Source organism: Chelon labrosus, assembly GCF_963514085.1.
Source record: "Chelon labrosus genome assembly, chromosome: 7".
Classification (NCBI taxonomy): domain Eukaryota; kingdom Metazoa; phylum Chordata; class Actinopteri; order Mugiliformes; family Mugilidae; genus Chelon; species Chelon labrosus.
This window is the reverse complement of record NC_140343.1, coordinates 10,648,108-10,658,661: the sequence shown is the minus strand read 5'-3', so window position 1 is coordinate 10,658,661 and position 10,554 is coordinate 10,648,108. Positions and strand designations below refer to the sequence as shown.

Sequence of the window (10,554 nt, the reverse complement as noted above, 5' to 3'; positions counted from 1 at the left end):
AAATGTTTTTACTGGTATTATTGTATCAGATACTGCAAATGATGATGACTTTAAGGGACTTGTGTCAGTTTTTGGGATAACGCTCACGCACCTCGATCACCACGTTACATCACGGATGTTTAACGTTCTAACGCCGTCTAAAACCAAGCTGTCCGGCGGTGACAAAGACGCCTTTGAGGTCGTAAAAATCCGTGGCAGGGCGGTGAATGAGAACGAGGAAACTCCTGGTACTGGACGTACTTTAGGTGATGCTGGGAACGCAGCGTGATCCTCAAAACGGCCGCTGCCGCTCCTCCTCGAGAACGAGTGTATCGGTGTTAATGAATGGGTGTTTGTATATGTGTGTGGTAGTGTTTGTGCGTGTGACATGATTGACAGTTGGCCGGCCACAGCTCCTTCAACGACACCCCCCCTCCCTCCCTCCCTCCCGTCTTTTCACTGATTACTACTGTGTCAGTGTGTCTGTGTCACACACACACACACACACACACAATGCTATAGACACACAAAGGGAGGAAAGCCCACTGTGGCCCAGCTGAGAAAAAAAAAATCACACAAAACAGACGCAGCAAATGTGTCCACTCTCATGCATATGGAAATGATAGCATGTATGTCGGGGCTGTAATATGCATTTGTGTGAGTGTCTCTGAGAGCATAAATGTGTGTGTGTGTGTGTGTGTGTGGCATTTGCTGTGTGAGTGGATGTCAATGGACAACTTCAATGTAAAACGCATTAGCATTCAGTGATGATGCTGCTGGTGTTTCTGAGAGCTCTCATGGTGCCAGTGGACCCTCTCTCCCTCTCTCTCTCCCTCTCTCCCTCTCCAAACATGCTATCACATTCGCCGCCTCTGTGGATGGGTTTATAATTAAAAGTGCTCCATAGCTCTCTAATATGAGTGGAAGGACTGTGATTTAGACTCCACGGCACAGATTGATCAGATAAAACCAAAGAGTCGTATTTCGTTAAAGCTAAGCCTGTTCACACTCCCAGCATTGATCCTCTCTCTCTCTCTCTCTCTCTCTCTATCTCTGTCATTCTCGTTCTCATTTTTAAATCTTTCTTTTTTTTCGCCTTGAAAATGTCTTTCCGGTCTTCCGCTTGCTGTGTCTCTTGCGATGCACTCAGACTTCACTTGTTAACATCTCTGAGTCATCGTAGACTGCATTCACTCATGAGGTCAGAGTAAAGCAGGCATTGGAGTGTCTCCCTCATTCTCTCTCGTTTTGCTTTTTGTCCAGCCTTCAAGGAAAAAAGTCTAAATTCTGGAAATGTCCATCGCTTTACAGTATATTTTAAAAGGTTTCATGCACGTTTGAAAATCCTGCCAAAAGGAAGTACACCTTTATTCCAGAAAATAACGCATTTTATTATTTCAAAGTCGCTGTTTTCATGTCGTCTGACACTTTTGTTAATGTCAGGAGGCTGAATAGCTAAATCTATGTTGAGTTGGTTTAAACAAGTGTGAGAGTTTTTGAATCCTGAGTTAAAAGGAATTCCTCCAGACATGTAAGATTTATTTTAAATAGCCCCGTGTTGTCATTATTCTTGCGATATGAACTGATTTAGTAGCTATGAGACAGATGTGAGGCCTCCTCCTTAATCCTGGATGTGTGCTGATATGTTTTCTGTGATGTTGACACTGAGGGATAATGTTTACAGCCGCCTGTCTATGAACTCTGCCGGACGAGTTCGAAATGGGATTCTTTGCTCTCTTCTCACCTCTCCTGTCCTCCATTATCCCCCCTTCATCCCCTCTCTGCCCTTCTCTCCTTCCTGCCATTCATCTCTCTCTCTCTAGTCATCTTCCCCTGCTCCCTCTCCCCACTCCTCACCCTCCAGCCCAGTGATAGACAGGGTGTCCTCACCTTGTAACGATCAGTGACATCCAATATGTTTGGCTTGGGATCATCCCCCGTGTGCCCATTGTGCGTCCTGTTAAATGCTTTATTGATTAGCCATGAGTTAATTACAAATTACATCAACCGTGGGCAGGCTACGGCGGCTCGTACACGGCCGCGGGATCCCCGCTGCAGGAGCTAATAATACGCGTTGACCGCACTACACCTGCAGGCGGGCGCGCATCTCAACCGCCCCCATTAACATCCATGCATTTATGACATTTCACACCGCCTTATCGACGCTTCGAGGGCGCGCACCGTTCTCTAGTGAGGCTTTTCTGCGCGCAAGACTCCCTGCATGTGCACCCCGAGTACTTAAAGCGCAACTTGACACACCCTGTGCAGAATTAGACTGCGCCAAATCCACAGCAGACCTCTGGGAGGCTAATGTATTCTGGGTTTAAGCTCCATTGTAAAAAAATCCATAACATTCATGCACCTGACCTGTACTGCTGCTGCAGCCCCCCCCCCCCGAAAAAAACAACCCGTCACCTCTGACTTTTGCACAAACTTAACTAATAATAATAATACTTATAATTGCAATAATAGTAGTAATAATAATAATCTTTGCAAGCTGCAGCAGCATGCACTTTTTTCGCCTTTTTTTTTCCTCTTTTCATCCCGTGTCAGATTCTCTTTGACATTGCCGTGTACTTTGCAAAAAGGGAAAAGGAGCGAAAAAAAATCTTTATCAAATCCCCATTCTGAGGCTTTCAATAAGGCAGGCCATTACCTCACTGGCGCTTTTGTTCGGCCTATACAAGAGAGAACAAAATGGTTATTCAGGAGGACGCTTTAGATTTTTATTGTGGGCTCGCTATTCACAAAGAGCACCGTTATTGTATTAAAAAGAACCATCTGTGGCAGAAACAATGGCTTCAAATTATCTGTGAATACCCAGTGAACAAAATATAAAGCTTTTTCCTGCTCATTATGTGGGCTAAGCTAGGGGGTGGAAGATAGGAGAGGAGAGGCATAGACTTTGCTATAACTGACTTTTGTTGTTCTTGCTTGCATTCTTCTCCTTTTTAAATCGGCCCCCTTTTCACATTGTGTGTCGCCATAAACGGCTTTTCTTGTTGCAGGGCTAGCGGAGAGAAGACAGCGGAGCTCCAGACAGACAAGCGGGGCTGCGCGGTGGGCTGCACGCCGACCAAAGCGCACCGGCTCCCGGATCGAAACCGCGGCGCGCTACCGGAGTGGGGGGAAAGGCGAAGGGGGAAAACATGCGGACCGTGCAGGATGCTATACGCCGGCCACAGGAGCTCGGCCCCCGGACTCACAGAGGCTCCCGGGGAAGCGAGAGGAAAATATGGAGGAGGTTGAGCGAAATGGCATCTTGTTTAATTTCTGCCAATCAAGACGAGAGGAAGACAACTCCCAAACTGGCAGTAAGTTGGAGAGCGGTGGAGAGGAGAAGCCCTCCGTGTGTTTGTGTGTTAGTGTGTGTGTGTGTGTGTGTGTCGCTGTGTATGCAGTGTGTGTTTGAGTCCGTGTGAATGTGTGTGTGTGTGTGCGTAAAACATGCAGTGCTGTGGAATGACACCGCATGGCATCATGAGCCTGACTGAGTTGTTGTTGTTGTTGGCCGCTTTGCTTTTCTAAATATCATTTACGCACACAGAATATAGATGATCGCACATTTCACACTTTATTTCCCTCTTTTAGTCACACATTTATCTGTAATGGCGATAAATAATATGACCACATTCACTTACTTTTGCTTCTTTCTGTGCGCATTATTTTTTAGACTATTTATTTTATTCCGTACTATCTTAAATTCGAGTTTAAATTTTGTTCTCACTTCATTTCGGTCGTCTTTACCTCATACAGTTCAATACTACCTTTTATGTTTAACGTATCTTTGGGTTTATAATATTGTTTAAGGTATATTCTTTTTAATTTTATTCGTTTAATTGCACTTTTTCCCTACATATTTGTCAAAATTATTATTTTTTTTAAACTAAAACCGTAACGCACTGAAAATAGTCGCAGCATTTATCTTCGACTTCTGAAGAAAATAAGTACAGTTAAACTAATATTTATCTTTTTAAATAAAAAAAAATAAAAAAATGAACCTTGTTTTCCACATTAATTATCGAGGAGGACTTATTAATGTTTTCACGCATAGTGTCCAGCCCTTGGCACGGCCCCTAGTGGCAAGACAAGACGTTTATTTCCATTTCGCTTGAAATCTGCCTCTGTCTCTGTCCCCACTTCAACAAAATTAGTTTTATAATTTATAGTCTCTCTTCATTATATTTCAGATATAGTTCAAACACACATTTCCTCTTGCTGGAATCATTTTTCGGTCATCGTTGCGCTTTTTTTCCTCGCTTTTTTAAAAACAATTTTTTTTTGCTCCTAAATTTGTGCGCACGCCACAAAACAGTATTTTGGCATCACAGCGTGCTGCTCGCTTGTATTTGCTGTATCCATCCCAACCCGGTGTCGCGGGGGGCTTACAAGTGGTCCGAGGGAGCCGCCCTACTAGTTTCTCCTGGTTTTTGTCAAACAGCGGCTTTAATTCGGGATGATTGTGGATGCGGGGCCATTCCCGGCTGGCTGGGGCCTGCTTTCAGAGAGCTGCAGGGCCCCGCTGTTCCTTTATTATCATAAGCAGATTAGAGGTAGCGGGGAACACACTCAGATGCAGATAGCAGCCCGAGCGGCCCATTTCAACCTTGCATTATAATGGACCGAGCTGCATGTGTCGCCTCTCGCAGCCTATTAAGCACAAGATGAATCTTATGTAAGGTTGCCGGGGCCGGCATAATGAGAGCACGGGGGCTGCGCTCCTCCATTTATTATCAAATGACTAAAACAAAATAATGTGGCTTGATCTATTCACTTTCAATTATGATTTAATCTAGAGACACGCATTTAAATTAAATTATTTCAGGTGCGTGTACTTGATCTATCTTTAATTATTGGGGCTGTCTGGCTTGGAGGTGCACGCAGGCAAATGCATTGCTTCCGTTTCCTCTGATCTTTTACTAGATGCTGAGTAATAATTATATTTTTTAAAGTATATATTTTTTAAGCATTTCTTGAACTTCTAAAAACAGTCACTTCTATTCCTTCTTTCCACTTTGAGAAAGCCCTCTTTTGGAGTTGCTTGTAGTTCCATTTGTCTCCAGTAGGCGGCACTGGTGTCACGCAGCACCACGCTTTGCCCTCAGATGGAGACTGAGGAAAAAAAACTCTAAACAAGTGGCACCGACGCTTTCCAGCCTCAAAAAAAAAAAAACTTTTTCTATTTTTTTTTTCACATTAAAACCACATGAGTGACTGATTTATCTCCACAGTGTGTGATTCTGGTTTCACTTCATAATAATCTCAGCCTGCTCGGTCTGATCCAGAATAAAGTGAAGCAGGTGGAGGCCGCTTTTCATTCACACTAATTGGCTGACACGCTTGTTCGGGCTTATATGAATGAGCCGCGTCTTTTGTGCAAACACACTTTATCTTAAAATATTCCTCACCTTTATTTCTCCGCCCCTCGTGTCCCCCCGGTAGGCCTACGACACACACACACACACACACATTCACACTACTACTGCTACTACTATTACTACAAAGGCCCTAACAACAACAGCAGCACTGGCAGTGGAAGTGGAGTGGAGTTGGGTCTTTGTCCGGACAGATGTAGCGACAACATCCCAAACAAAAACCCGCTTATTTGTGCTGAGATGAGCCCGTCTGCCTTCTGTGTGTTGGCATTCAACTTCACCAAACAAAGGGACTGGGGGAAACATCTTGGATTACCTTTCCTCTTTTCAACGCTAAAAACCAGCCGTGGCTTCCCCCCTTCTTTGCGCACACGTTTACGCACACACACGGCTCGGCCATTCAGCGCTTTGAGTTAACTAACAAAGTTTATTTAAGTGTTGTTATGTTACTGGGGCTGTAAGTGGAGGAATTAGTGACTTTTTGATTTCGAACAGCAGCAGTGTCACGGGCCGTGACTTATGCGGGAACAAAGCTGTTTCCACCTGCAACAACAGCTGATACTGACACCGTTTAAAATCAGTGTTTAATCATTTTTTAGCACTTTTTAAAAAAAATAAATATTGTCCTATTTCTATGCTTGTAACACTTTGGGTTTATTTTAAGAATTTAGACATTTAAATAGCGTTAAATCCAAAGCATAAAATAATTACTTTGGAATTTATTTGGCATGTATTTTAAATTATTAGGCAACTTTTTATTTCTTATTTAGGAATAAAGTTTGCAAGAGAACACTTTCTAATTTCCTGAATCGTTCTCTGAATTTCTGTGTCATCTTCTGCCTAAAAATAATTATAAGAAATAATCCTAACGTGATATAATTTATATGTATTCCCAGAGGGTTGAAGAAAAAAAATCTTCATAAGTCTGGAAATAGTAAATATGTACTTTGTATTGGCTCATATGTGCAGCCTGAGTGTGAATGTATGCCTGTGTGTGTGTCGGGGCAGGCTGACCCCGCCCATTTATGCTAATTAAGGCCTCCCATTGGTGTGTCAGTGGAGAAGGCCGGCTCTGATTGGCCAGGTCGAAGCCATTTATTCGCTGACAGCCCCCGTCACATGAATGGTTGTCTATTAACTTGTTCAAAAACTATCTGGAGTTGTCAAGGCTCAGGCGGACAGAGGCGAAAAAGTAGAGTTTGTTGATGCTTTTTCGGAGAAGCGACGGGAGAAGTTTTGTGGACACAACATAGCAGGGACCTATTGGGAGAAGGCTCTCCGTCACACACACAGACACACACATACTCTGACACACACTCACCGAGAGGGAGAGAGAGAGAGCGAGCGAGAGAGGGAGAGAGTGTGTGGAGACGCGGCTTGATGCTTGTTGTTTTTGTCCAGAGAAAAGTTGCAGAGAAAATCGACAGGTAACTTTCAGCAGCAGCCCTGCGCTACTCACTGTCTGCCTCTGGCTTGTGGAGTTTGTCTCTGGTTTTTGATTTTTCGTCTGCCCGGGAGCTCCAACTAAAAAGCTGTTCCTGATGTATAACATGATGGAGACTGAACTGAAGCCCCCGGCTTCCCAGACCAACACGGGGGGCACGGGCAACACCAACTCGTCCGGCACCGGCGCCAACCAGAAAAACAGTCCGGAGCGGGTCAAGAGACCCATGAACGCGTTCATGGTGTGGTCCCGGGGCCAGAGGAGGAAGATGGCGCAAGAAAATCCTAAAATGCACAACTCGGAGATTAGCAAGAGACTGGGCGCTGAGTGGAAACTTCTGTCGGAGAGCGAGAAGAGACCTTTCATCGACGAAGCCAAGAGGCTGCGGGCCCTGCACATGAAGGAGCATCCGGATTACAAATACCGGCCCCGGCGGAAAACCAAGACCCTCATGAAGAAGGACAAGTACACCTTGCCCGGCGGGCTGCTGGCTCCGGGTGGAAACGGGATGGGAAGTGGGGTCGGTGTTGGGGTAGGGGCCGGGCTGGGCGGTGGGGTGAACCAGCGGATGGACAGCTATGCGGCGCACATGAACGGCTGGACCAACGGGGGTTACGGCATGATGCAGGACCAGCTGAGCTACCAGCACCCGGGGCTGAACGCGCACAACCCGGGCCAGATGCAGTCCATGCACCGCTACGACATGAGCGCCCTGCAGTACAACTCCATGACCAGCTCCCAGAGCTACATGAACGGCTCCCCGACATACTCCATGTCCTATTCCCAGCAAACCACGCCGGGAATGACCGCCCTGGGCTCCATGGGGCCCTCCTCGGTGGTGAAGTCCGAGTCCAGCAGCTCCAGCCCGCCCGTCGTCACCTCGTCGTCTCACCGGGCCGCCCCGGGCTGCCAAGGCGGAGATCTGAGGGACATGATCAGCATGTACCTGCCCGGGGCGGAGGTCAGCGAGCAGACCGCTCAGACCAGGCTACACATGTCCGGGCACTACCAGAGCCCCGTGGCCGGGACGACGATCAACGGCACGCTGCCGTTAACACACATGTAAGAGACACACAGCACAGAAAGAGAAAAGAGAAAAGAACTTTTATAAGAGAAACTGTGGACTACTTAACGTTGGACTATTTTTGTACAGAAAAATTTCGGGGTGGGGAAAGTTGTATAGAAGTCTCCAGGAAAAAGGACATACGACTCTTTTTTTCTTTCATTTTATTCTAAGGAAGCTCTAGAGGAACGGTAGGAGATCCCCTCTTCACTGGTGGATGAAGTTTGGAAGACTAGAAAGTGGGAGTCGCAATCAAATGTTTTATTATTGCAATCACCTTTTGTACAGTATTTATCAAAGAAACATTACAATCAGATAAAATTGTTTGTTAAACTGCAAGAGGTTGCATTTTTCTTTTTATTTTTCTTTTTTTTTACACAAAGCAACTCCAGTTCTGCAGAAAAAATATTAAAAGTGAAAAATGGCAGAACCGTAATTACTGCAAAAAAACATTGGAAAGAAAAGGGACATAAAAGGAAGCAGGTAATACTGTTGTTTTTGTTTTTGTTTTTTATTTTCATTTAAGGTCAATATTACTAAACATTTTAATTTCTTAAAGAAAAAAAAAACGAGACACTTTTTGTTTTTCTCTCATACAGCTTAAAATATAGGTTGTTAATTTATATTTCCGTCTCCCACTTTTCATCTGTTAGAGGTTATGACGCTTGTGCTCTTTATTTTCTAATTGATTTGTACAATTTCTGTATATTTACTGTGATATTTTAAGTTTTTATTTCAAAAATTCATTCCCGTAGTTGTATTTTAAAAATTTTGTGGCCTGTACTGCAGAAGCCAACCACTCCATGTATATATATACCGGAACTAATACCATCCTTATAACAGTTACAATTTCAGCTGAGTATATATTTTTTTTTTCAATATGCAGTTTGAAATGAATAAATTTTGGAAATTTGGATACTTGAAATTGTTTGAGTTTTGATTTGATTTCTCGGCCATCACATGTTGTCATCTGTCTGTGGAACTTGTTTTTTGTTTTTTTATTTTGTTTTTTCTCCTGTCTGTTAATTCTTTCTTGTATATTTTAACAATCTTATGAATATAAACCTTAAAGAAATAACATTTTAGGAACGACTTGCCTTCTTTTAAACAAACAAAAAAAAAAAACTCTCATGACATGAATTGAGCTTGTGCGTCGTGGTTAACCACGTTTCTATTTTCTAGTGTCTGCGGATGGCCCTCCATCAAGCCAAAGTTTGGGGAAGAATTTTCCACCATAATACCCAACATCCCCAGGTATAGACTTGTCATTTCTCTTCTATAATCGATCAAACACGGTCAGAATTGCTGCTGAAGCCAAGTTTACACCTTAATATATGAATGCAACAATTTATTAAGACGACATTTATTGCTATTTATGTATTTATTAACAGGTGTTGAGCCAAATGGCGCAGATCAAATTCATATATTCTAGTTTTGTGTGGATTTTATTTTCTAATTCATTTCTAAATTAGAGCATCGTGAGCTGAGGCCTTGTTTCACACCGTTCCTCTTGCAGTTCATGTAATAATAATAATAATAATACTGCTAATAGCAATAATAATAATAACATGTGTTGGTTTTGGGAAGCTGGCTTATCAGGGTAAAATGTCCAATTAGGTGCAAATTGAAGGTGAGCCCTCTTGAAAGGAGCCAGGCGAGCGGGACCAGCCGGGGATGGCTGTTTTTTTTTTTCTCTCTCTCTCTCTCTCTCTCTCTCTTTCTCTCTTCCCTCCTCTGCGTTGTAATAGCTCCACACTAGATTTCTCGAGTGTGGCCATTTTAATTTAATGTTTAATCAAACGGGCCCTGCTGTTTCCCCGTTAACCCCGCTTCTCATGGTTCAAGCTCTCCGGTGACTCTCGCTGCACATCACCACCACCCCCCCTCCACCACCCCCCTTCCTTAAAAAAATAATTAAATAAATAACAGAATCGCTTCCAAAATAATAATAATAAAAATCTTCCCATGCATCTTTGTGCCAGCCAGACTGATTTCCCCCCTCTTATAATAATAATAATCCTTATGATGAGCTAACAGCTCGCCCTGAATTTAACTAACGGTTTTAAATCTGGGGGGGGGGGATGTGTGTGTGTGTGTGTGTGTGTGTGTGTGTGTGTGTGTGATTAGGACCGTTGTGTCTTGCAAGCAGGGTCCCGGGGGAGCGGCAGATGAATATTTGAAGAGGCCCCTCGGTATTTATCCGTCCACTTCTCCCTCTCCCTCTCCCCCTTGTCTCCTAGTCGGACCCTGGAGAGGTCAAACTGATCGTCGGTTGCTCCATTAATTATTGATCCGAGCAGCTGGATTAGTTGTAATAGCCGTGGACGCCGGTGATAAACAATTTGCTTTAAAAGGTCGCACTGTATATTAAATTGTCCCTCTATAGAGTGTGTGTGTGTGTGGAGCGCCGGGGCCCCTCCAAGGCCCGGAGGCCCCCTCGAAATGATTATTTTTCCCGGCTGATTGCTGCACCTTTGATGTGATGAAAAGGATTTTTTTTTTTTTTTGAGAGAGAGAGAGAGAGAATATACTCGATGTATTTGATCATCAACTTCTACGTTTTTTGTGGCGTGGAATAAAAGACCTGTGGCTTAGACTTGCCAGACTCAACTCGAGGCCCAGGCTGCTTGGAAACAAATTCGCACTTTAATGAAACTGCACGCACAGCTTTTTAAATTCAGACATTTTATTTA

General features: G+C 43.9%; 1 protein-coding gene across 1 annotated transcript; it reads left to right on the top strand.

Moving 5' to 3' along the window:
• Positions 1 to 6,283: 6,283 nt before the first annotated feature.
• sox2 (SRY-box transcription factor 2) lies at positions 6,284 to 9,117 on the top strand. The gene is made up of 3 exons (XM_084548863.1): positions 6,284 to 7,860; positions 8,036 to 8,344; positions 9,044 to 9,117. Exons 1-2 carry the CDS (start codon positions 6,896 to 6,898, stop codon positions 8,043 to 8,045), a joined length of 975 nt encoding a protein of 324 aa, XP_084404989.1. The 5' UTR covers positions 6,284 to 6,895; the 3' UTR covers positions 8,046 to 8,344; positions 9,044 to 9,117.
• The last annotated feature ends 1,437 nt before the right edge of the window (positions 9,118 to 10,554 follow it).